This window comes from Acomys russatus, chromosome 32, assembly GCF_903995435.1.
Source record: "Acomys russatus chromosome 32, mAcoRus1.1, whole genome shotgun sequence".
Lineage (NCBI taxonomy): Eukaryota > Metazoa > Chordata > Mammalia > Rodentia > Muridae > Acomys > Acomys russatus.
This window is the reverse complement of record NC_067168.1, coordinates 3,710,906-3,738,026: the sequence shown is the minus strand read 5'-3', so window position 1 is coordinate 3,738,026 and position 27,121 is coordinate 3,710,906. Positions and strand designations below refer to the sequence as shown.

Here is a 27,121-nt window from a genome sequence, read left to right as displayed (position 1 = left end):
CTCCCTGCATAGGCAGCATGTCTTCCACCTCTGCACCTAAGTACGCTGCTCACTGGCCCCACCTAATGGCGGAGCTGCTTAGTGGCTGCCACTAAGTGTGGGGCCAGCAGGGTCCTTCTGCTCTCTCAGGCCCACCTCCTCAGGTGTCCTGGGCATCTTTGTACTTCCTGTCATCTTGCCATAAAGTCCTCTGCTCTGGGTACCATAAAGTGCTCCTGACCAGCTTCTCTGCTAGCCTCCCTGACAAAGGATGGGGGATCGGAAAGGACAAGGTCAGGGCACAGGTCTCAACCTGTGCAGATGCAGTCACAGCTCTGCTCCTTAAGTCAAGAGGCCACAGACTAAAGGATGAGCCTCACTGAGCCTCATCTGTACAATGGGCTTGATGCCAACTGCACCAGATGTTGTAGGAATTCAATGACAAACATATTCTGTGTAGCAAGTGCTGACAGACACATAGTAAACAGCTCTCAACAGTTATCAATAGTTTAGAGTTTTACATTTGGTTGAAATCTATCAACAACAAATGAAAACTTCACTACAAACAAAATCAGTATAGATTTATTTTAGATACACTGAAAAATACATATATGATTTTTTTTTCCTTTTGAGAAGGGTCTCTCTGTGTATCCCTGGCTGTCCTGGAACTCACTCTGCAGACTCGGCTGGGCTTGAGCTCAGAGATCTGCCTGTCTCTATCTCCACAGTGATGCTGGGTTTAAATATGTGCACAACTATGCCCAGCTACATATAACTTTGATTATGCTTTTTTGTTGGTTGCCTTTAAGGTACTGTAGTTAGCCTAAACAGATTCATTTCTATAAACAATTCTATATGCTAATATTAATTCTACATAGGCCACCACAACATATTAAGAAAAATATTTGTTTTCTAGTAATCACTCACTAACTGATGCTTGACGTGTTTTTATCATGCTGTCTCATAAATGCTAGAAAGGAAGAAATTACGTCATTGCTCAGTTCACCAGAAGACAGCAGACATCACTGAAGCAGTACATTTCCTGTCTGGGGGCTGGTTGGACATTACCACGATTCAAGCATTTTTAAAACTTTCCCTTTAAAGGCCAATGAAAGCACAACATGCTGTTTTTACCGCTGAGGTTTTCTCACCTCTTCTCCACTGTATTGCTTCAAACAGTGCAAAAATCGGCATGTGTTAGAGAGCCAGAAGGAGACAGTTTCAAAATCGTCACCTCTTTTCTGAAAGAGAAAATAAGTCTACATTTGTCTTGTCCTTGGGGAAGAAAGTTAGGTGGACACAGAAGACCCGCGTCTTTCACAAACCGTCATAAACTGCGCCACAGATAAACCACATTTAGCTTTACATCCTTGTCGGCGGCAGAGTTTAAGCAGGCGCCCTGGTGTTTGCTGCTGTTTTGCCTTCAGGAAAGCACTCCCACTCGGCTAACTCGGCTGCCCTTTGTACAGCGGATCCAGACCGACTCGCTTTGCTTGGGGCTAGTGAAGGGAATCAGGGGCGCTAAGGGCACAAAGGTCACAATAATTCCTGTGCTGAGAACATGGAAAAGAGCTTGGCATCCTTAACTGCAGCCTGGATTGAAACTCTTGTCACAACCAAATTTCTCAGCAGTGGAGCAGAGATGGAGGAGCCCCAGCTGAGAACACAGGGAAGCTGGTTGGCTCTTCACCATAAAGGCATGAGTTCAGGGAGGAAAAAAGACTTGAAAGAGACCCTGACTCTGAGTGTTTCTCAGAAGTGAAAGAGTAGACACAGCGGAGATGGCTACGAGTATGTGAAGGAACCTTTGATACTAGCCCAGACGCAGAACATCACAGCACTATCAGTGTCTGTCTATACGAATTACCTGGGGTAGGAGCCTAGCACAGGTAACTGTGATTTTATCTTAGGAGTTCTTTAAAGATGATGCACGGGCTGGGTCTGGGAAGTGCTCCCTGTGTACGCTTCAGGACCTGAGATGGATCCCCAGCATGCATGGGGAATACTGGGGGTGGCTTGTAACCCCAGTGCCGGGGAGGCAGACACGGGAGAATTCCTGAGGTTTACTCACCAGTCAGCCTAGCCTAGCCAGTGAGTCTCAGGTCCTGGTGAGAGACCCTGTCTCAAAAGTCACAGTAGGTAGTACTCCTGGGGAACAGCATTTGAGGTTGAGTTCTAGCCTCCACATGGAATTGCACGAAGTGTACACACACACACACACACACACACACACACACAATTTTATACATACACACACACACAACACACACAGAGATATATTTGATATCTGTCTATCCTCTACCTAAGTACATATATATATATATATATATATATATATATATATATGATGCTTAGTATCTATCATCTATCTATCTATCTATCTGCCTATCTACCTCTATCTCTAGTCTAACATAGGCCAGACTGGCCTCGGACTCACTATATAGCCGATGCTAGCCTTCACTTCCTGACCCTCTGATCTCTACCTCTTAGGTGTGCTGCTATGCCTGCTTTAAAACAACATATATTTCTTACTGGTACATTAGAGCACAGTGTGGATAACTAAACACTGTAGAAAATCTGCCTTTGACCCTGGTTGTCACTTTATATAGTACAAGTGTACCCAAAAGAGAATATGCTATGAGGAATGGTTAATTTCTTGTAGGATCTTTTATTTTAAGCTTACATAATTTATATACAATATTGGTTTTTCATTATATTAATTATTCTTTATAGCAACCATAAGGAACTTGGAGAATAAAAACCTTCAAAGCAAAGAGATTTATCTGCAGTGATGTCTTAGGCTTCATCCTAAATGTAAAAGGCAGACAACGTACCTTGATAGTCACAAGTATTTTAGGTTAATAAATAAACAATGCTTCCAATGAGCCTAAATCTCTCCTTCTTGTTAAAAGTCTTCCCATACAAATACCTTTTATGATTACAATTGGAAATAGCAATAAAGAAATCCTTAAAAAAAATATTAGAAATAGAAGCCAGACATGGGACATTCCCGTCACCTCAGTGCTGGGGCTGGAGGCAGGATAGTGAACTGAAGGCTAGCCTGGGCTACGGGGAGATCCAGGCCACCCTAGGCCACATAGGGAGATCTTGTTCCCCTCTCTCACTGTTTATGGACAGTTTGAGAAGGAAATGGTGAGGCTGTGTGAGGAAGAAACAGTTCCTGACACCTTGATCAGATTTTTTTTTTTAAGTATCTGGACTTAAATCCAGTTCAACAAGTACTTAGAACAAGGTGCTCAGAACTTAAGTTTGCATAGACAACAGAAGTCATTTCCCAAGGCCATTTTATCCTGGTAAGAAATGAAGACCTTAGCTGGGCGTGGTGGCGTGCGCCTGTAATCCCAGCACTCGGGAGGCAGAGGCAGGCGGACCGCTGTGAGTTCGAGGCTAGCCTGGTCTACAAAGCCAACCCAGGCCAGCCAGGCCTACACAGAGAAACCCTGTCTTGGAAAAAAAAAAAAAAAAGAAATGAAGACCTTGTTTCTAGGCTGCTCAGACTCTAGTGGCATCATAAAGCAGTGACCTAGAAGGAACACAAGGGGGCGCTGTACACAGAGACGCGAAGAAAGTCCTGCTCTCTGTGGATGACTCAAAACACTTAAAATCCTGTACCAGCCCGGTGTGGTGGCGCACGCCTTTAATCCCAGCACTCGAGAGGTAGAGGCAGGCGCATCACTGTGAGTTCGAGGCCACCCTGGCCTACAAAGCAAGGCTACACAGAGAAACCTTGTCTTGAAAAACCAAAACAAAAAACAAACAAACAAAAAAATTCCTGTCCCACTCACATGGGCCCCAGTAGGAGTTATGCATGGATATTTAACCGGGCATTAGTTTTCTAGCAACAGTTCATTCATAGAATTTGGCTCTCAGAAGGAAATCAATAACTACATTGTTCCTGTGCCTACTAATTCCTTTTCTTTTTTAAAGATAATAAAAAGCTGTAAAATTGGGGAATATTTTTCTGAAATGATTTTCAGAAAAAAACTCCTAGATAGGAAAACTAAGCTCAGGTGTCTACTTAAAACAAAACAAAACAAAACAAAGCAAAACACGTAGCTTTAGGAATATTGCCAAAATTAAATAAAACTTTATGATATACGCACACACAGACAGACTATATCACCCTCTGGCCTGCACACAGGTTTGACTAAGAACTTTAACTCTTCCACAGCTGTGCATTAGCTCTGTTCCCAGCGGCAGCTCTGGCTGAGCTGGCAGAGAACATCTTTACAGATTGGAAGGCAACGTTAACCACAAGCTGCTCTATAGGAAGGCGTCACCGACCATCTTTGCTGATGTCTAGACAAGTCCAGTGGCAGAGAGTCTCGGGTCGGCCTAACAGGATGCTTATCACCGTACCTATGGCCTCACCGTGTCTGTGGCCTCATCAGAAGCCAAACCAAACAAATAACCAACTAGACAAAAGCAGATGACGGTGATTAAAGAGAAGAAGACTTCATAAACAAACACGTCCATTCGACTACTTCTTCCCTTATCAACAGGGTGGGCTCTCTCTGCCCCATCACAGCAAAACACTGTGTTAGTCCTAAACACACTTTCTGAAAACTTTAAAGCTTTTAAAACCAAATAGCACCTCTCTGCTAGTTAACTAGACCAAGTTGCTCAAAATAATATTTATTTTTAATGAACAAACTGTATTTTCCAAGATTAAGATGCCAAATTAATGGTACTTAATTTTAAAAAATTAATTAATGTTGTTTTGAGTCACAGAGAAAATTATACAAGCTCAAAACTATTTTTCAGCTTTCTATTTATTAGATGAAATGATCTGTGAGCTAAGATTGTATGGACTCTCAATGTGCTTTAGATTAGTTTCACTGATTTAGAGCCTGAGCCAAAACACTGCTGTGAGGGTTAGAGCAGGAATGCAGGAGAGCACACTTAACGCACAGTGTGGATGGGAGGCAATGCACATTAACTCCAAGTGGAACACAGAGGCTCTTACATTGTGGCAAATGGTCTTTTAAAAGCATTAGCTAATATGCTGGGATGATTAGTCAAATAGATTGGGTTGAGAGAGGGGGAAAAGTTTAAAATCTGTATAGGAGTCAATTTAAGAAACAGTACGCATGTAGTCTGTCCAAAATGAATAGCGTTATACTTAAAAAACACTCGTGGATTTTAAAAGAGGCGTTTTCAGAAACCTGACTCTTTGGTAACCACCGTGGAACAGAATGATGGAGAACAACTTTGCAACAGGAATGGAGAAGCAGCACTGTTGTGAGTCACCCAGGCTCGGGGCAGGAAGGCATGGAGAGCCGGTGTGTAATGGCGAGGGAGGACGAAGGATGAGCGCCCGCACAGGAACCGTGGCATCGCCTGTACAGCAGTGTCTGTGTGTAATGGTGATGAGGAGGGAGGATAAGCGCCCACGGAGGGACCGTGGCATCGCCTGTACAGCAGTGTCTGTATGTAATGGCGAGGAGCGAGGATGAGCGCCCGCAGAGGGACTGCGGCATCGCCTGTACAGCAGTGTCTGTATGTAATGGTGAGGGAGGAGCGAGGATGAGCGCCCGCAGGGGGACTGCGGCATCACTTCTACAGCAGTGTTTGTATGTAATGGTGAGGGAGGAGCGAGGATGAGCGCCCGCAGAGGGACCGCGGCATCGCTTCTACAGCAGTGTCTGTATGTAATGGTGAGGGAGGACGTAGGATGAGCGCACGCAGAGGGACCGCGGCATCGCTTCTACAGCGGTGTCTGTATGTAATGGTGAGGGAGGCGCGAGGATGAGCGCCCGCAGAGGGACCGCGGCATCACTTCTACAGCGGTGTCTGTATGTAATGGTGAGGGAGGACGTAAGGATGAGCGCACGCAGAGGGACCGCGGCATCGCTTCTACAGCGGTGTTTGTATGTAATGGTGAGGGAGGCGCGAGGATGAGCGCCCGCAGAGGGACTGCGGCATCGCCTGTACAGCAGTGTCTGTATGTAATGGTGAGGGAGGAGCGAGGATGAGCGCCCGCAGAGGGACTGCGGCATCGCCTGTACAGCAGTGTCTGTATGTAATGGTGAGGGAGGAGCGAGGATGAGCGCCCGCAGGGGGACTGCGGCATCACCTGTACAGCAGTGTCTGTATATATTAGCTCTTAGGAAGAATACGATGTCAGAGTTTATATTCTACATATTTTATAATACTTGTTTTCTTTTTTCCTTTTATTGAAAATGTTTTCATTCTCACATAATGTATCCTGATTTTAGTTTCTCCCTGGTATTCCTACTTCCTCCCTCCCTGTCCTCCCATCAGATCCCATCCATTTCTGTCACTCATTAGAAAACAGACTTCTGAGAGGTAATACTAAAATAACATTAAAAAATAACCTAACTAACACATTGGAATTGGATAAAGCAAACAGAAGCAAAGAGCCCAAGAGAAGGCACAAGAAACAAGACTCACTTATTCCCACACTCAGGACTCTGGTAAAAACACTAAACTGGAAGCCATAATACATCTGCAGAGGAGCTGGTGCAGATCCGTGCAGGCCCGGGCAGGCCTGTTGTGCCGCAGCTGCAGTCTCTGTGAGCCCACATGAGCTCTGGTCCTGTTGATTTAGTGGCCCTTGGTTTCTTGGTGCCCTCCGTCCCCTCTGCTTTTATACGCTATCTGATTCCTCTTCTGCAGGGCTACCTGAGCCCTGAGGGGACGGATTTTACAATAAATATTTTAAAAGACTATTTAGAAGCAAGGGAGCTATTGGATCTTCATCCTAGATGCTTTGTTAAGTTGAATAATCAGAAGACAAGGTGCCTAGAACACATCTTACTTTCTCCTAGAAACACCGAGCTGAAAGTTGGATGTGCTCCTCTCCAGCAGTGGTCCTCGGCCTTCCTAAGGCCACGGTCAGGTCGTGGGGGGCCCCAGCCTTCAAGCTATTTTTGTTGCTGCTTCATAACTGTAATTTTGCTGCTGTCACGAGTCATAATGTAAATATCTGAAATGTGACCCCCAATGTGGTCAGAACCCACAGGTTGAGGACCAGTGCTCTAGAGTCACTAAAAGGGTTATGTAATATAAGGAGCCCCTGGGCCAATAGGCTCCTCCTCCGTCTCTCCCAAGTGATGTCTCTCATCTCTGAGAAGCATCTCCATGTTGTTTTCAAACGGAAGCAATGAATTTGGGTAACGAGATAACGCGTGGGATGATCTAGAGAATAAGATTTGAATGCCATTTTAGTCATCTTTTTTATAAGAAGCTACACATTGTTGAACCTGACATCTCAACATAAGCATCATAATCTACACATATGGACTACATATGAATATGTATGCATATAATTGGTTTTTACTAAACAATTTATTGAGCCGGGGTCTCACTGTGTAGAGCTGGCTGGTCTGGAATTTGCTTTGTAAGCCAGGCTAATCTTGAACTCAGAGAGATCTTCAAGATATGTGCCACCATGCCTGTCTTCTGCTAAACATTTTAAGTTTGGTCCCAATAAAACCTAAAGCAGACTATTTCTGTCTGTGATGAATTACCTAGCTTCTCAATTAGATGCAATAATATCAAATTCATCTTGATTACTGTCTAAGCTGAACGTGTTCTGTACGAAGGCAACTAGACAGTGTTATGTCTACCTCAGGTCCCAGCTAGTGCTAGCCTGTGAGAGGCTGTGGGGTCCTTAGAAGATAGGGCTTAGCTGGGGGAAGGGGGCAGGCCTTGAAGGCTGCAGCCCAGCCGTTTCTGAGTCGTCTCTGCTTACTGCTCCTCTGATGGGCTTACGCCTCCTAAAGCTCTGAGCCCTCAAGACCATCCTCCCTCCTCTAAGAATTTCTGTCAGGTCACAGTGAGGAGAAAGCAGCTAACATGGAGGGCTGGGTAGGCTCGTTCCCACAGCAGGAGCCTGTAGGGACTCTGAAAGAGCTTATAAAGGGCAACTGTGCCAAGTCTGAAGAAGAAACAGTACCTCTGCTCACACTGTCATTAACAGCCATGAGAACTGCGGGACGCGGAACTGACCTTCAGGACTTTTTTGATGCTGTTAATTGTTGATGTCAGCAACGATCTTACTTTCTGATCATCGTTCAGGTAGTCGGCATGTCGCACACACATGAACAAGATGTATGCTGGTAACCCTGGGATCAGATTGACAGCCACGCCACGTGGCTTCAGCTCTGAATAAAGAAAAAAGGAAAAACACAATTACGTAACCCCGAGAGTCTTTGTGAGGCATGTTTTGTGAGGGATGAAAGCACAGTTGTGTAAGAGCTCAATCATTCGGGGCAAGTCATAAAAAAACGGTGTTTTAACAGCTCGTTAGTGAAATTATTGACTATGGGTGCATGTCTATATAAAACTTAGATAGCCTGCCCTGACTTTTCCCTTGAAGTCCAGTCTTGTTTACGAGCTATCTTCCTGGCGTCTCTGCTCAGGCACGTCAATCCAAGCCTCTCCCAAGTCAAGCTCTCCATTCCCCACAGCATCTGCTCTGCTAATGGACCTCTGTACCTTCAGCTTCTCAGTCATAAACCTCACCATTGTTAACTCCCTTGCTTTTCTCAGACCATCCACCCTACCTATCATCCTGTTAATGCTCCCGACATGATACAGCCAAGTATAGGCCATCATCATTTCCTGGGTCACTAGACTAGCTTCCTACCTGGTCTCTCAGATCCACCTCCTAGTCCTAAATAATATTAAATATCTACAGCTATTCACTTAAGAAAATGCTTAATTTCACATTAGGTCATGCTGATTTTGTTGGATTTTTGTTCTTCACTCTCTTAGAAGCCCAGCTCCCTGTGTTCCAAACAACTCCCCTTGCTGTTTGCTGAACATGCCATGACTCCCACCCAGGGCCAAGGTCCTCACATTTCTGCCTCTGATGGTCTGTCTTCAGATATAAGCACAATTAGATCCTTATTCTCTCTGGCCACTGTGCACAGTAACCCAGACAATCTTACATAAAACCGTACACCTGTTTTCACTCTCTCTCCTTTTTACCCTTTAAGCTACTAGCCCCTTAAACCTTTTTGCTAAGTGAAGACCATGTTGAAACCGAGGTGCCTCTGAACTTGTACACTGTACTAAGCTGAAGGCCATGAAGCTGAGGGATGCTCCATTAGGTAGGATTACATCCCACTGCTGTCACCATGGTAGCTGGGAGGAGAGATGGCAAAGGCTGAAGGGTTAGTTCAATACTACTTAGGGGATCACACACCCATTCCTTATCTTATTCCGCACCCCCATTCTTCTTAGCGGCTCACATTCAAGGCTTTTGGTCCCTGAAATGCCATTCCCTTTTCAATTGTCCTGTCTTTTCCATACTTTGCTGGAATTTTTCCTTAATTATTTTTTCTTTCCATATTATTGAAGTGTTTTCCTACACACAGTTGGTCATGAACATTTCTATGGAATAGAGACAGAAGTTCAGAAACCCACAAGGCTTACAACAGTGGCATCCAACTGTGGTTATAATAGGGAATCCCTGAGACATTTCCAGAATGATACTAGACTTGGCCAAGCTCTTTTCCCTGGAGATTTCAATATACTTCATTTGGGTAGGGGGCTAGCAGCACTTTTTGAGAGCTTCCTGAGTGGGCTGGGGAGATGGCTCGGTATCTGTCTACTAGTCACAAGGCCCTGGGTTTGATCCTTAACGCCCTCCCCCTCAGAACATAACCCTCATGTGCTGTTCTTAGAGGAAGCACACATAGCCCTTAGCACATGGCAGGCAGAGACTGGAGGACTATCAGGTTAGCTTTGGCTACGTATCAAGTTCTAGGCTGGCCTGGGCTACATAAGTGAGATCTTCTCTCAAAACCAAAACAAATTTCCAGAGTGAGCCTAACATGAAGCCAGAGCTGAGAGGCTTGGCTTCAAGGGCGCCTTCCAGATAACCCTAGACACAAGACCTCCCACACTGATAATGACTGCTCAGGGAGGGCTCTACCACGGCACTATAATGCACTTTGAAATGATGGCTCATGAAACTTCGGAGTTGGGCTTGCCAGTGGCTTTATGGTCTTCCATGCTGAGAAAGCTGAAGCTGGGCGCTAACTCACAGAAACTTAGGCTTTTACAGCATGATAGGACCACTGTTTTTAAAAAAAACTGTTAGAGCTTATTTATTTATTTTTAACATTTACTTGTTTTGTGTGTGCTGTGTGAGAGTCTGTGACACAGCGTTTTTGCAGAAGTCAAAGGACAACCTGCAGGACTGTTTTCTTCTTCCACTCTCAGAGCCCTGGGAACCAAACTCCGATCACCAGGCTTGGAGCAGGCACCATCACCCACTGAGCCATCATGACAGTCAAGAAAGTAATTTTAAAGAACATGAAATCAGACTTGAGGCCCTAGTGAGCAGCTGCCCCAGCACTGGCCAGGTAAACAGCCGCCTGGGCGCTGTCCAGGTGAGTAGCTGCCCCGGCGCTATCCAGGTAAGCAGCTGCCTCTGGCGCTGCCCTGGCTGGAAGGGACCGCAGCCACGCAGAAAGCACTTGCCTAGAATCAGGTTCTTAACCAGCTTCTGCTCATCCTCCCGTTTGTACTCCAGCATTCCTTGGAAATCCTTTTCCTTGCGGGGAATGTTGACTGGCCGGATCGGCTCGTCGATGATCTGTCCGGGAGATATGTTCTCCATCTGGCCCACTTGGGGAGGCACAAAGAGGAGAGACGTTTGTCAGGTGGAAGCTGAGGGGCCCTGTGCTCTTGGGACAGTCCGTGGATTCCACACAAAATGAAGCCCTTGCCTCGGACATTAGTTTCTCCTCCCCCTTAAAACACTTTTCTGTGCTGAGACTGTGTAAAGAGCAACAGTAGCGGGATGTTCTACTCCGGCAGCCACGGAGCCTGATGTACAGGTAGCAACATCTAAAAGCTACCCAGAAAACAGCACAGGTTTTTGTTTGGTTTGTGTCAGATTTACTTTGCAAGTATCCGAGCACCACAGGAAAGCCCCCAACATATGCAATCTGGCATATGTGCTGACAAATCGTAATCAATCAAAAGTAGTTATACTGGGCTGGAGAGATGACTCAGTGGTTAAGAGCGCCGCCGGGTCTTCCAAAGGTCCTGAGTTCAATTCCCAACAACCACAGGGTGGCTCACAACTATCTATAATGTGATCTGGTGCCCTCTTCTGGCCTGCAGGTGTACATGCAGATAGAGCACTGTATACATAATAATGAATAAATAAATCTTTTAAAAAAAAAAGTAGTTAAACATTCAGAGGTTTGCTCACAGAATGGAATGACAAGGTGGGACTGGCAGAGCACGCCTGTAATCCCAGCACTTGGGAGGCAGTCAGGTGGGTGAAGCATACAGGGTCACCCCCAGCTATGTTGCCACTCTGAGGTCAGCCGGAGCTACATGAGACTCTGTCTTAAAAATAAGCAAGCAAACAGACTTCCCAGGGACGGCAGAAGCACTGATAGTTCTAAGAATCCAATATCTAGTCATTAAAAGCAAAAGGGCATTTATTTATAATTTATCGCTATTTTGAATTTAAACTATATTAAGATAGCTGGCAAAATAGTGTTTGTTAGCACTGATTAATGTGAAAATGCCTAAAATCAGGTTTATAAAGGCCCGGTAAGGCTAACACCTTTCTTCTGATTGCGTCAGCCACATGAGGACGGACGATGTCTTCTTTGGAGGGAAAAGCCACAAGGCACCATCTGGGAAGCAAAAACTAGGCCTTCACCATATACTGAACCCGAAGACTCCTTCCTGACCCTCCATCCCTCTGAGAGATCCCTTTCCGTGGGAAGAACACTCACGCGGCTTACACAGCCCCAGCGTGAGCAGCGGACAGGGCAAACCGGTCGGCACTTAGCCAGGGCTCCGCTACCGGTGTCCTAGAACTTGCAGCTGTCCCTGCTTTCCTTTCCCAGGCTCTTATAAACTCAAAAGGGAAACATCCCTTCACTTCTTTTTATCTTGGAAAAGAAAAGTAGTTCAAGACAGTCTAAAAAGTTGCCTTTTCTTTCCAAAGCACCATGAAGATCTTAATCTTAGGTTTAACCAGTTTTCAGACAAATTTCTTACAAGTAGAAAAACTCTGGACAATTTAATCTAGAGCAGAGAAACCAGAAGGCCAAGGTTCTACCTACTGTCTAACAGGCAGAGTGTCGGGGAAGTCACATATAGTTTCTGGGTTTTGTTTTTCTTGTATCAAAAAAGTTACTGGCTTACAGAATACCTTCAGGTCTGATTTTTTTTTCTCATGAAAACCAAGACATACCACCTACTCCTGGATTAAAATAGAGCACCACGCAGACCAAATTTTGGAAGATTCTCCAGTTAGCTGTGTAAATTCTGCTAAAAATTATACATGTTGGCATTTTTTTCTTTGAAAAACTTTGTTTTAAAAATGTATCTTAATTAAATATAGCCCACAGGATATAGATGGCAATTTTAATTTAAGGCAAATGGTCTTAAACAGGGTTTGATACATTTAAAGAAAAAACATAAATAACTTTCATTAGAACATGCTTTGTTGCATAAGACTCCGGTGTTTTTCTGTAGGACACAGGTCTGAAGGGGAAGAGAGAAGTAAGCGCCAGAAGAGCTTACCACGTTTGCTCTATTTGAGAGATGGCCGGACAATGCCTGGGCAGGTGCCCGACTCACATGAGCTTATTTCATTTTATCATCTAGATGCAAATAATTTAACTCAAAATATTAACTTTCTTAAGAACAAATATGTCTCTTTCTTATTTAATCCATGAGTTGCTAGCACAAATGTTATTTTTAGCTTGGCTATCAGGATAGTTTAACAGAAAAGCTTTATTTCTAATTGATAATGGCCAGAAATGAATAGTGGCTTGAAATCCTTTAACTTCTCTCTTCAGTTACATTTCAAAAGTTGAGAGTGTAGCTCACTGGTAAAAACATACGTTTTAAAGAAAACTGATTTGAAATGTGAAATAAAAGTGCTTTTTTAAAAATAAAATATGGAAACCATGGAATTTGCAGGCAAATGGATGGAACTAGAAAAGATTTTGAGTGAGGTAACCCAGACACAGAAAGACGCACATGGTATGCTCTCACTTATAAGTGGATTTTAGTCATATAGTACAGGATAAACATACTATAATCACAGACCCAAAGAAGATAAGTAACAAGGAGGACCCTAGGGAAGATGCCTAAATCTCACTCAGAAGGGGAAATAGAACAGACAGTAGCGGCAGATGAAGAGAAGGAGCAAGGCAGGAGAGGAAGTGCAGAGAGACATGAGGGTGACTGGGGGCTGCAGAGAAAAGAAACACTGTGGGGGAGGGCAGCTCTGTGACAAGCTGGGGACCTAAATCAGGGCAGGCTTCTGGGAGGATATGTTGGGGACTCTAGTAGCAGGGGTCATGGCGACTGAGAGGGTACTCTTTAACTAGACAAGATTCCTAGTGGAGGGAGAGGAACACTAACTCACCCACAAAAACTTCAATCCAAAACTCACCCTGCTTACAAGATGTGCGGGGATAAACACAGAGCAGAGACTGAGGTAATATTCAACCAATGCCTGCTGGCCCAATCCAAGACCCAGCCCATGAAAGAGAGCCAGCCCCTGACACTGCTAAGGAAACTCTGCTATGCTTGCAGACAGGAGCCTAGCTGAGTTGTCCTCTGAGAGGCTCCACTCAGCAACAGTTCGAAACAGATGCTGATATTCACAGCCAAACATTGAGCTATATGTAGGGAGTCTTGTAGAAAAGTGGGGGGAAGAGAAATGGACCTGAAGGTGACAGGAGCATCACAAGAAGACCAACAGAGCCAACTAACCAGGGCCCAGAGGGGCATGAGGAGACTGAAGCATCAGCCATGGACCATGTATGGGCTGGACTTAGGCCCCCTACACAGCTGTAACTGATGGGCAGTTCGGGATTCATGTGGGTCCTCTAGTAAGGGGAGCGGGGGCTGTCTCTGACATGGACCCTGTTACCTGCTTTTTGATCACTTCCCCGTGGTGGAGCTGCTTTGCCAGGCCACAGGGGGAAAGGACACACTCAGTCCTGATGAGGCTTGATGTGCTGCGGAGGGTGGATAAGGGGGGATCCCATTTTCTGAGGAATAGTGGCAGGGGAAGAGGGAGAGACGGTGGGGCTAGGAGGAGAGGAAGGAGGGGGCTATGGCCAGGATGTAAAGTGAATAAATTAGTTAATAAAAAGAAAAAGAAAAAAAGGCTTTTTATATTTATTCATATTCACTAATGTTGGCAAAGGGCCTCTAGTTTTAACAACCTCATGGGTTATACCCTTAACACAGACAGGGTTTTTACAGCTTACCATGGTGTCCAGTTTAGTGTAGAAAGTTCTTTGGAAAAAAAAAAAAAAAAAACCTAGATTTTTAAGTACTGCCAATAAACAGTGTAACTTACAGTTGTATTACTATGAAAATCATCCCCATCTGTAGAAGTGGAAATTTCCGCTCCACAGAGGTCAGGACTGTGAAAAGTAATTTTGGTTATTTTCTCTAAAAAGTCACCTACAAAGCTCCATTATGTCACAAACAGCAGGGAATAAAAATTGACGGATGCTGTAAAAATGTGTTGAAGTACCTTCTAGTTCACCAATCTTCTTGGCAAAGACTTTGAGCTGCTTCTTCAGTTTCCGGACAGTTTTATCCTGCTTTTCAAGTTGTTCCATCAGATCCTAAGATCAAAATGAGAATTCTGTCAGAAAGATGAAGCGGGCTGAGCGCAGGCACAAAGGGGGCACTTAATCACGGCAACAGCGCTGTTAGTGTTAAGTAGAAGCTGCGGAAGAGCTGGCTGGTGCGACTCACCACCCAGCTCAGCCTGGCGGGCAGAGGAGGCACAGCTGCAGTGAGGACACGGCTGACACACACTGCAGCGCGTTCCTTTACAGCGTGATGGAAGTCCCAGGAGACGCCTATGGGAAAGGATGCAGATGGACTGCTGCTTCTGACAGGGGACTGAGCAAAGACGAGCTCTGATGAATGCATGAGTTCCGTGTGTGTGTGTGTGTGTGTGTGTGTGTGTGTGGGGTTTGAGGATGGCTGTGTTTAGGAAAAGACTGACACCGTTATGCTTTACCAAATCTAGACTTAGCTTTAAAGCTTAAGGAACAGAAACAACTTAGGGGGAATGAAAAGGTAGGTGAGACAGATGCTGTGGCATGCACCTTTAATTCCAGCACAGGGGAGGCAGGAGTGGGTGGATCTCTGCGTTCAAGGCCAGCCCGGGCTATGTACTGATAGCCTGTCTCAGTGGGGGGAAAAAGCTTTCTGTGACATAGGACCCAAATGCCAGGTAGTGTAAGATGTCACAAAATCTTACAGTCAATATATATTTAAAAAAGACTAATTTTGGGTACAAAAAGTGAGAAAGGAAAGTGTAGAAAGGAAAGACACCTGTGACTAATGGCTTTAAGTAAAGGATTCTCTCAAAGGACAGGCAGTTAGGAACTCAGCAACAAAGAGGGAAGTGGACAGGACCAGCCTAGAAGGGGACATGAGTCACTGAAGCTGGCCGGTGGGTGTCACTAAGTCTCAGAGAAGAACAGCATTTGAAAACCCTGATTCACTCTCCAGCTTGCACAGGATTCGGACAAGTGACTCAAAGGAATCAGCTGCTGGCATTTCCAGTGCCGACCTGTGCTTCCTGGGTTTTACACGATCTCTGGAAACACGTTGCTTCCATCACACTGTAAGCCTTGGGTTAACAACACACCAAACACACAGTGGACACAGGACACCAGAAGAGATGACACGCTGGCTAAAGACAGCTGTGGGGGGTAGGGGCAGAGATTTTGTGAAGAGGTTTGAGGAGACCTCCCGGGCAGCGGCAGGCAGCAGTGTGCTCTTCAGTTAGAGAGGGCTAGAAGCAGCAGGCGACAATGGCAAAACGCCGTGGTTTACATACAATCATCCTTTTGTAAAGTGAAATCCGATATGATTGATACTTCTTAGGGTCATCTGCATATAATTCCTCAAAATACTGAAAAAACAGGTACAACGGATATTTGTTTCTTCTGCCTTTGAGGGAAAGCTACCTCTCAGCAAAAGTCACTTAAAAATACTTTAAAACACAGATAATGAAACTGTATCTACTCACTGGCTCGGAACTGTCACCTGCCATTACCATGTCCTTTTTCTAGTATAGATGAGACTCTATGTTGCATGGACAATAGAGACGGGTGATGGCCAGGATGTTGTCATTCAGCAGGTCAATAAAGCAGGGAACCGTGGTGACCAGAGAAGACTGACAGTCCTTTACCCCTCCCTCATTGTGACTCTCCCAAGCTGCTACCAGGAGAGCAGCAAGGCTGAGGAAGGCAACAAAATAAAAAGGTAGGGGTGCTGCTAGCACCCCACTCCCGTCTGGAAGTGGTGGAGGCCTCTGCAGCTGTGCACTACAAGGGCAAGAAATCCATTCCTATGGGTACTGGTGTGTGTTGAGGTGTGTGTGTATGTGTGTGTATGTGTGTGTGTGTGTGTGTGTGTGTGTGTGTGTGTGTGTGTGTAAGCAAGGCAAAACATCATAAGCACTAAGCCCAGACATGCTGTTGCCTTAATATTCCGCTCAAGTGCATCCTAAAAGGTACATAATTAAGGCTGAGAAATTGTAAGCCTGAGAAGGAATATCATTCCATACACTTGAGTTTGATGATAATCTTCGAATTAGCGGTCAGCTTATTGAATGGCACAGGCAGCTGATCTGCAAAGGGTAGCCTAAGACACACTAACCGGAGCCTTCCGTTTAGAGCGCAGGGCTCGTTCGTCTATGTGTTAGATACAAAATGTGCTGAGAATATTAATAGTACAGGCAGGCTGTAAAGATAACACTTGATTAACTTAGTGAACACACTGAGAATCCACCACCCAGAAACAAACCCATCTCACAGATCAATCATGTGGCATTTTAAGACAGAGAAGCAAAGAGCCTGTATGCTGATCAATCAACATGGTTTCACACATTTATCAATTCCTAATCAACAAAAGCATTGTTAGTTATATCAGCAAATAGGGTAAAATGCAACTTTTAAAACACCATCTTCTGCCTCAGAAAACTTTTCCATTAAGCAGTAAGGTTGGCTCAGCGATGCTGGAAGAGTCCGCCCCATCGCCGGCTTTGCCCTCTTCCCCACACTCCTGCCCCAGCTTCGCATGTAAGACTGGACAAAAAGCACTTTGTGACTTTTTTTCTGATCTAGATAAACCGTGGGTGAACCCATGGTGGTAGAAAACTACCTGTGTGGTCAGTTATCACTAATAGAGTCAGACCTTCAGGGAAATCCAACACTATTATAGTGGAATTAATTTTTCATGTGTCATTAAAGGACAAATGTTATGTAAAAACGTAATTATAATCTTTCACTGATTTTTATGCAATCAGGTTATCTGTAAAATTTGCATAGATTTAAAATTGCAAATATGTAATCAAAGTTATAATGTGATAGAAAAAGAAATATTGTAGAAAAAAAAATTTTAAGTCAAAGTATCTTCTTTACTACCGGCTAAAAGAAGAGAACACATGAAGCTGGGTTCTTGTCTCTACCCTGTTTTAGAAGCTCAGCTCAGTGTCAGCCCAAAAGCCCCTGCCTGCTTCAGCCGAGAAGCATGCCTGGCTGGTCAGCTAGGTGGGTGGGGCTGCATCTTCCTTGGATGCGAGGAATCAAAGGAACACCACTTGGGGCTGTTCTCCCTGGCATCCAAAGCCCAACAGGTAGTCAGCCCCCAGGTGACTCTCTTCCAGACTCTGCGAGGTCTGAGAAGACTCAGTTGCCCAAGAGACTTCTGTGAGAAACAGCCTGGGTGCAATTTCATTATTTTGACTCATTTCTACCAACACTTCCATATTTTCTTTTTGGCTTCCATCAGGGACAGAAGAGTGTCTTTCCAAAAAAAAGGAAAAGCTGTGCTTGTCCAAGAAGAACACACAGAGGACCCAGGCACTGGCGGCTCCTTACCAAGTTCTCGTTGGTCAGCCGGGTGATCTCGTGCTGCAGGCTGGCCTCGATGCGGGCCTCGGGGGGCAGCTGCAGGTTCTGGGCCAGCAGCTGCTGCTGCCGGTTGCTCTCTTCCTTCAGGCTCTGGATCTCCCCTCGGAGGGCCTCGGCCTCATTCTCATGGCTCCTCTTCTGTGACTGCAGCTGGGATTCCAGCAGCCTGTAGAGAGGTCACACAGGTTTGCAGTGTAGAGGAGCTCACACCAAGGGGTGCAAAGTGACGCGAGCCTTTGCAAGAGTAGGAAAGGCAGACACTCTTTAGCATCTGTGCATCTCCTGACTCCACTAATGCCATGAAACTCAGATGCCAGAAATGGAAGCTCATGTGTCCACATTTCTGTCTTTTTTAATTGTATGAAGCTCTCTTTTAAGTTGGCAAAGATAGTCTCATTGCCAAGAAACAAATAAAAAAAAAACCTGCATTATCAAGTGCAAGATTAAACACTCCCAAGCTTAAAAAAAAATGACCTCCAAAGACCCAGATACTGATTTCAGGCACAGGTGGAAACAGGATCATGTTTTTAATATTGTCCACCTATCCAAGGACAGAAGGCTGGTGCACTACATGGAAATCTATAGATTTACCCAAACCCAGTCTGGTAGTTCTGTACGTGTGTGTGTGTGTTTGTGTGTGTGTGTGTGTGTGTGTGTGTGTAGACAGAACTGTCATCTCTCTTCCCATTAAATTATATATCAGTAATAGAATCCTAACAAGATATAAAGTTATAGTCAAAATTAATTAACATGAAGAAAAAGACATTTAATCCTAATTTCATTTGTTATTAACTGTTGAGTAAAGCTTATAATGCTACTGTGAGCAAACTATTAATAGCAGACTAGTTATTTTGGCTATCATGATGTTTTAAGACCCAGTGAACCCACAGCACTGCAGCTAATGCCAATGGTTATGGTTAGAACAAAGCAGAACACGCAGAAGCCCACTTAACAGTGTAAGAATTTTAAAACTGTAATCCCTAAAATTGAAAATTTTTTATGAGTTTTTAAAGACACAGACATTACTAGGGCAGATGAGGAATGCGTTAGAGACACAGCTAACTCTATTTTGCGTTTGTTCCTGCAAGTAAACTGCTGAGCTCAGGCGGTTATCTTGACTTCTTTGGCCTTGACTCCCATGTAACCACAGAAACGCTGAGTCAGGCACCTGACACCGCTCTTAGGCCACGTCTGTTCTAGGAATGGTATCCCAGCTTGACATTTATTATAAAGAAGCTACTGTCCAGGTAACAACTCTCAGTGCCCATGCTCCAACAACATGCTCTTCAGCTGGAAGACTGTTTTCCTCAAGTCCTAAAGCGCCTCAGTGTTTAGATGCTCACTCCTGACAGCACTGTGGCTTAGGTGAAGCAACTTGTATCCACCTACAATGAAGTATAGCCTTAATAGGATCTGTTAGTAGAGACAGTTTTAAAGAAGGTATTTACGTTTTATCGAGACTGATTGTCTCAGGAGGACAAGAAACACACAAGACACACAGTCAAAGTTGTGAGTCCACTGTTAGTAAGGAAATCAGGTTAATAACATTCTACTTTGAGAAGACGTTTGTAACCTGTTGGCTTGTTTTAACCCTTCATAAACCAGCCAGAGCTCTCCATCCTCATTCAACTCCTGGTAATCCACGGCAGATGACCTTCCATGTAAAGAAACACAATGCAAAACACAAAGCGACACAGGATGGAAATGAGACGACGGCGGTCAACAAAAGCATATGATATCTCAGTATCTTACTAAGTGAATGGGACCATTTTTAGTAATTACAGATGACTTTACAACATCACCACAAAATTATTTTGGTTAACTAAAAAAAAAAAAAAAATCGGTAAGAAATGGCATCACAGATAAATGGAGTGTAGAAGGTGAGACCGACGTTCAATTTCGAATGTTTTATGTGACTAGCCGAATGCCCTTACATATCAAGCACTGAGAAGAGCCATGGCACATGTATGATGTGAAAACTCCAGGTACATCTTCATGTGACAATTGTCACAATCTATTTCAAAATGAAATTTTCAGTTGTCTGGATAGGGACTGACTTTAGCATAATAAAATCTGATTCCCCATGCAAACTTTTATAACAATTATTGTACAAATAACATAAGAACATATCCAAAGTTCTCAGCTTTTGACATGGTTTAAACTTTTTGGATAAAATTAAATTTAAGATCTGGAGAAGCTGCCTTTGTACGTGAGATGTATCTACTGCCTCTTACTAAAAGAGTGTAGTTTATAAACAACATAAAGTTGGTACCATTTTTCCTATCTAGGGTGTAAACAAATCATTTTGAGGATCTGCTAAATGTCAGGTGCAGTTCTTCATTCTTTTGCTAGCTTAACGTGTTCTTTCCTTCACCAGAGAGTTAACAACTGGCAAGGAAGCATTTGAGTCCAGCACCATGTGGTCTCAGAGCCCAGGCTCTTAATCTTCATACACTTTTGTGCTATGTTTGTTCAACATGAATTGAGGAAATTCTGTTTTCAATCTACTATCTTTCTCTAAACAGTTGATCTATTTTTGAGGTTTTCTTTGTATTATTATATATGATTTTATTATTATTTATTATATTCTCATGACTATGAAATCTATATCTCAGCCCCTTTATCTTGGTTACAGACCAAGATATATTATATATAACTCAACTGCGTAGCGTGATTTCTCTCCCTGGATGCCTTCTTGTTTGCTAAAGGTCAGTATGTGGAAATCCACTCGTTATGCACCCTGGTCTCATGATCATAAAATGGCATCAACACATCCAGCCGAGTCCCACAGCGGATGCTTCAAGGTTCCCTATGGCCCACTCACACACCCAGCACACTACAAGGCCTACTGACCTCATCTCCATACACAGCTTTCAAAATGCCCCACTTCTTTCAACCCAACTGTCACCAACCAAGCTCAAGTCACCATGATCAGTCACTGGATTGCGGCAAAGCCTCCTAACTGGTTTTGTGCTTTCAATCTTGCTCCATTACAATTTGTTCTCAAATATAACAGCAAGGGCTAGCTTTCTAAGCGTGTCCCTGCATCGCTTTTCTACTTAAAGCCCTTCAATTCCTTCTGATATCTTCTCAAGTCATTTTTCTAAGGAGCCTGTAGCCTCTGTGAGAAGGGACTGTGTTCAATGGTCTTGTGCTATGTTCCCACTAAAGGGCATAGTGTCCGGCATGGGAGGCACATTTCAGACCTGGTGACTGAGCAGCTGAGTATCTGGATGGACAGCATAATATGGCCTTATCTATAGTAAGATAGTCTTTTTTTTTTTTTTTTTGAGACAGGGTTTCTCTGTGCCGCCTTGGCTGCCTTGGACTTGATTTGTAGATCAGGCTGGCCTTGAACTCAGAGAGCTCCATCTACCTTTGCCTCCCTGAGTGCTGGGATTACAGGTGTGTGCCACTGCGCCCAGCTTAACAAGATATTCTTAAATATAAAAGTTTATAAGAACTCCATAAATTAGATTTACATTTAGCCAAGTAGCTTTATAAGCATTCTGTACCTTTGCCTGGAAGTAGAGAGCTACGTCATGCTTCCCAGGGCATATATATTTAATTTGTGGGCATTTATGTATATCAATCCTGTACCTGTGTCATCAAGATTCCTAGGAGATCCTAGAACTGTCTTTCTTAATGATAGCACCACTGGCCACACTCTCTCAAAATGGTCCAGTATGTAATTTTTTTTTCTGTTTAGGGTACAATGGCACTAAGTTTCTGTTCAGAAACGAGGCTGGCAGTAAGGCTGAACACTGCTGATATGCTATAAGCCTATATCTCCCACTCTCGGCGTTGTGGCACCTTCCCGAGCTATATGCCCACCAGCGATGGAATTCCAAGTACGCACAGCTTCCCTTCTCTTTATGCTACGTTTCAATTGTTAAACACTGTGGCTGCCTCTACTGACCTTCAAACAGCCATCTTGAACAACACCCTTACTATGAAAGGATATACTCAGGACAGTCCAAACGGAGCGGCGGGTTTTCTTTTCCAGGCAGCTTAAGGCCAAGGCCCCTCATAAGTTCTCTTTCCATAATGTGACTAGCATTCTCCCTGACACCAATCATCAGCCATTCCCTGATATTATTAATGTGATTTTTAGTTGGTTTAAATCAGTTGGCTGATGTCTAATAAAGCAATGAACCGGCACACTGACTTCCTGTACGGAAGACCAGCTTACGGACTAATACAGCTAAACCCAGGTGGATGAGAGGATCAACTTACCTGTTTGTTTCTTTCAAGCCAATATACGCTTGTGCTATTTCACCTTTGTCTTTCATTTTCTGCACATCTTCCAAAAGTAATGTGGAATCCGTCATTGTATTCTGAAGGGAGAAATGGCACACGTCCACATGAAGGCTCAACTCAGCAGCTCTGGATCACACCTCACACATTCTTTTCACTTCAGTGCTTAGAGGGTAGAGCACCTGCCATCCAGCCTGATGTCCTGAATGCAGTCTCTAGAACCCATATGGTGGGGAGAATCTACACCTACACGCTGTCATCTGACGTTCACGTGTATGCATATACACACATGCACACATGTACACCACACACACACACACACACACACACACACACACACATTAAAGTCACTAATTTATTGTCCTTAAAAAAATCACAACTTAAGTATCCCAAAAGGTCCCTTCTCTTTGTCTAAAGCACATCCCAGAAGAGGGCGTTGTGTGTCCTCCTGTATCGGCATCCATCCATCCATTCCTTAGGTAGTGATTCTTCCTAACCTGAGGCTAAAAGCCGATCGGCCCCAGCAGTGTCTTGCCTCCACCCCCTCAGAACATCGGTCCTTATGGGCAATGTCTTTCAATCAGTGTCTGTCCTGAGCTACGTGTGGTGGCTCACGCCTGGCTGGCCTCAAGCTTTCTATGTACCGAGGATGACCGTGAGCTTCTGGTTGTCCTGCCTCAACTTCCAGAGTGCTGGGACCACAGGTATGCACCGCCGAACCTGCCCGGTCTCTGTGATGGTGCCGATCAAACCCAGGGCTCTGTGCATGCTACCCAAGCAAGCATTTTACCAGCTGAACTACATCTCTGGCCCCAAATAAACATTTCTTTAGCTGTATTGTATAAAGAATATATATTTATATACTTTTCGGCTATTTAATTTTTTTCTTTGCCTGAAAGAAAAAGACTACTTCATAAAGGGCCATTCTTATTTTTAAGGCCTATAAATATAATTCACAAAGATTCATTTTTATATCAGATAATGATACACCATACTCGAATGTCTTAGAACTTCTCTGGAGTGGTTTTGAATCTTTGGTATATTGGGTTGCTCGATCTATTCAGCTAGTCTGAAGGCAGGGAAAGCTGGTGCTCTCCTGCTGCTGCCGTCCTGGGGAAGGAGCAGCCGGTGTTTTCTTCATTCAGCCTGCCTTACTTAGGATGTAGCACTTGGGAGGCGGGGTCAGATTTGCACTACAGCCCTAGAAGTTTCTGACTCACTGTTTCACATGTTTCCTATATGAAGTGACTTGAGGTTATGAAAAGGCTGCACCATACATGACACATCCCCTTACTGCCAAGCTGAAAACAATATGAGTGGGAAAATCCAAGCCTAACTTCACAGGAGTCCCTTCTCATTCAAGCTATGGGCTTTGCCCTTTGGGAGGGGAAGTGCAGCAAAGAATACATGCTCAGCTCTTTCATGCCTCCTTAACCTTGTTTGGTTTGGTGCAAATGAGTGCCTGGGAGAAGTGAAGGGTTTTTTTTTTTTTTTTTTCCTTTCCCAACATGTGCACAACATTAGAGGTGCAACAGTGAGTCATGGAGCTGACAATGAGTTCAAAGTCATAGAGATCCTTGTGGCAGCCACATCGGATGCTACTACCACACTCCCTTCAGTGACTTCAAATGGGAGATCAGTAACCAAAAATGCTGGGTATGGCAGCTCACACCTGTATTCAGAGTACCCAGGAGGTGGAGGCAGGATGACCAGGAGTTCAATGATATCTTTACCTATACAGTGAGTCTGAGCCAACTCAGGCTATATGAGCTCCTATAGCAAAAAACAAAACCAAACCAAAACAAAACAAAATGAACAAAAAAATGGCAGAGAGGACTGGGAAGGTGTCCAGCACTTAAGAGGGGCGTGATTCTCACTCACAGGGACCTGAATGCCGATCTCAGCACCTGTGTAACAAGCCAGACATTGCACCCCCGATGTTCTGAGGGGGTGGAGCCAAGACATTGCTGGGGCCTATCGGCTTTTAGCCTAGCTGCGGGAATGCAAGCCTCAGGTTAGGAAGAATCACTACCTAAAGGAATGGATGGACGCCGATAAAGGAGGACACACAATGCCCTCTTCTGGGATTCATTTCCACATACTCACATAAGCACAGATAATAAATAGATAAATCTTAAAAAAAAAAAAAAAAAAACAGAACAAAATAAAATAGACCTGATCACAAAGCTCCAACTACATACACTCAGGAGGCCTGCAAGCCAATGTTAGGATTAAACAGAAGTACTTATTAAATAGTAAAAACATGTATAATTACCTTGTCATCCTGAAAAAAATCACATGATGGAAAGCACAAAAATGAAGAAAACAATAAATCTTTAGCTTCAAGAATAGATTCTTTCACTGAATCCAGATAAGAGTTAAGTTAAAAGCTCTGACTTGTTTCTTCTCAAACTAACTCTAAATGAATTAAGAGTCACAGCCCTGTCACATAGGGGACATTAATATATGTGTGAGATAGAAACTCCTATTTTTAATGTTTAAGTTCTTTCCTGAGTTGTTAAGTTTCAAGATGTTCCTGGTTGAGAATGCCTGGGTGTGTGAGAGAATTGACTCTCCTACTGACGTGTCTGGATGAGCAGGCTGGCCTCGAACTCACAGACACCCACCTGCCTCTGCCTCCTTTAGTGCTGGGATTAAGGGTGTACACCACCGTGCCCGGCCACTGGGTGAGATTTTATCCTAAGTGTTTGAGAGTTCAGGTAGCAGCCGCTGGAAGAGCGTCTGTCAGGTTAAGCCTGCCTGAGCTCTCTGGAGGCAGAGTGGACAAACCCGAGCTGGCCGGTCTGACTCACACCCTAACTCTGTGTGTTGTTCACCACTGCCTTGAAAACACGAAACCAAGAAATGCAGAATTACAAACAGGGAAGTGAGGCAGTCTCCGTATGCTGCGCATTCTTCCAGGACACACAAGGTGTGTCACATGGAGGCTAAGAGCTGGGCAAGCAGAGACCGGTGGGAAGGAGCCTTCCCAGCACCACAGAACGGTTGTCACATGGGCTTTGTGAGCTCCATAAGTGGCAGGCACGGCACGGAACTGTGTGCGCCCACAACCAGCGAGGGCGCATCGATGCCTTTGCTGCATCTTTATTTTCCAATCTCTCAGTTTTCACAAAAATCTCCTGAGAATATCAATTGTATTCCACAAACATATATTATTATTTGTGAATTTAAAAAGAATAAGAGATACTATCAGTTTGCTGAGAGAAAAAAGAATCCTGATTTAGTCTTTGTCCAGGAGACATACAGGGCTTTTTTCCTCAAGCCTATCAGGCCTTGGAACCAAATGAGACTGAGCCAGGCAAAGTGATGGTGTAGAGTGCTTTCTGTTGACACCATGAACACAGTCCTTCTTACTTTTTTTTTTTTTTAAAGGGAACTCTCAGGAGTGAACAGAAATCATCTTCTTGTAATTTCCATGAACTGATTCCATTTCTAACTGTTTTCTGTTAAGTTTCTACTTAAGCAGCCAATTTCTTTATTTTTTAGGTTTTTTTAAATCATCTTTTTCTTTTTTTACATATACACTTACATTATTACACACATATATATACACATACATACAATAAACTCCCTATAGCAAGAAGAACCATGAAACAATCAGGAATTATATAAATGTTACATTCATAGAGTTTTGGCTATTTGTATTTGGCAACCTTGAAGAAAACATCTTTCCTATCTTTGTGTGTCTAAAATTCTGACGGTAAATCAATATCTATCATATCTCATCTTTAACAACTTAATTAAGCAGCCATTTTCTTTCTTTTTTTTTTTTTTTTAAGATTTATTTATTATGTACACAGTGCGCATTAGATCTCATTAGAGATGGTTGTGAGCCATCATGTGGTTGCTGGGAATTGAACTCGGGACCTCTGGAGGAGAGGTCAGTGTTCTTAACCGCTGAGCCATCTCTCCAGCCCCCTAAGCAGCCATTTTCAATAAGAAATTTTACGCTTAGATTTAATGACTCTTTGTACCAAAACAATTTGTAGATTTTCAATGTATTTTACTTTAGTTCAGAATTTAATGATGCAAGATTACTGTTATGAATGGTGGATATTGTTTTTTAAAAGTATCCTTTGCTTGTGGGAGACGAATATTTGAAAGCCAATGGGAAGCCAATGGCTTTTGCAGCTGCTTGTTTCACGACAAACTGGAGGGAAAGCTTAAGGAGAAATGGGCCCAGTCGCCAAGCCGCATACTCAGCATGTGCGCATGCTCACCTTGGGTTGGATGGCCTCTTTCTGGCTCACCAGCTGAGAGCGCAGGATGAGGACCTCCTCCTTGCGGACGTCCAGCTCCTCGCTCACGGAGGTCAGCTGCTCCATGAGGACGCGGTAGGCAGGGGCGCCTGGCGCAGTCACTTCCGGGGCACTTTTCTCGCTGAGAGCTCTGCGTAGCTCATTCAGTTCATTTTTCAGTTTTTTGTTTTCTGACTCCAGTTCTTGACGCTGAATGAAAAAAGATGTTAAACTTTACTGTTGTCACTCTCATCTCTACATCTGAAAATTCCTCTAAGTGATGGACGAATTGTACTAGAAAGGACATCAACCTCCACTGTCACGAATGGTCTCTCGGACTAGGTGTGACACCAGCGGAACTGAGCAATATAAAAGACACTTTGCATCACCAGCTCCAGTTCCAGAGGCAAACTGACTCTGATCTGCTTGGGGAATACTCCCAGAAGCAGAGATGGCTCAGTGCTTCAGCTAAGGATATTTTCTGAGAAAAAGGCAAATTCTTAGCACCTCTCTTGTGAAAGCAAAGTATTCAAAGTCTTGGGCTAAAAACTTCAATACCTTGAGGGACTCATATTCCAGTTCAGCACCTCTAATTTGTGGTTTTTCTTCTTCCTGAAGAGAAGAAAATATAAAATAAGAACTTTGTATTTTAATTGTCAAATTTTTACTACTTGATGTACAAAAAGAAGT

General features: G+C 44.0%; 1 protein-coding gene across 1 annotated transcript in view; it reads right to left on the bottom strand.

The window, feature by feature from the left end:
- The window catches only part of Myo5a (myosin VA), a 157,824-nt gene that overhangs the window by 8,763 nt on the left and 121,940 nt on the right, over positions 1–27,121 (bottom strand). The window contains exons 27-35 of the mRNA XM_051140184.1: positions 26,990–27,043; positions 26,414–26,641; positions 22,152–22,252; positions 17,883–18,081; positions 15,836–15,910; positions 14,510–14,603; positions 10,459–10,605; positions 7,975–8,129; positions 1,131–1,220 (exon numbers count right to left, since the gene is read on the bottom strand). Of these exons, the coding sequence (XP_050996141.1) occupies positions 1,131–1,220; positions 7,975–8,129; positions 10,459–10,605; positions 14,510–14,603; positions 15,836–15,910; positions 17,883–18,081; positions 22,152–22,252; positions 26,414–26,641; positions 26,990–27,043 (1,143 nt within the window). The remainder of the gene's footprint in view (positions 1–1,130; positions 1,221–7,974; positions 8,130–10,458; positions 10,606–14,509; positions 14,604–15,835; positions 15,911–17,882; positions 18,082–22,151; positions 22,253–26,413; positions 26,642–26,989; positions 27,044–27,121) is intronic.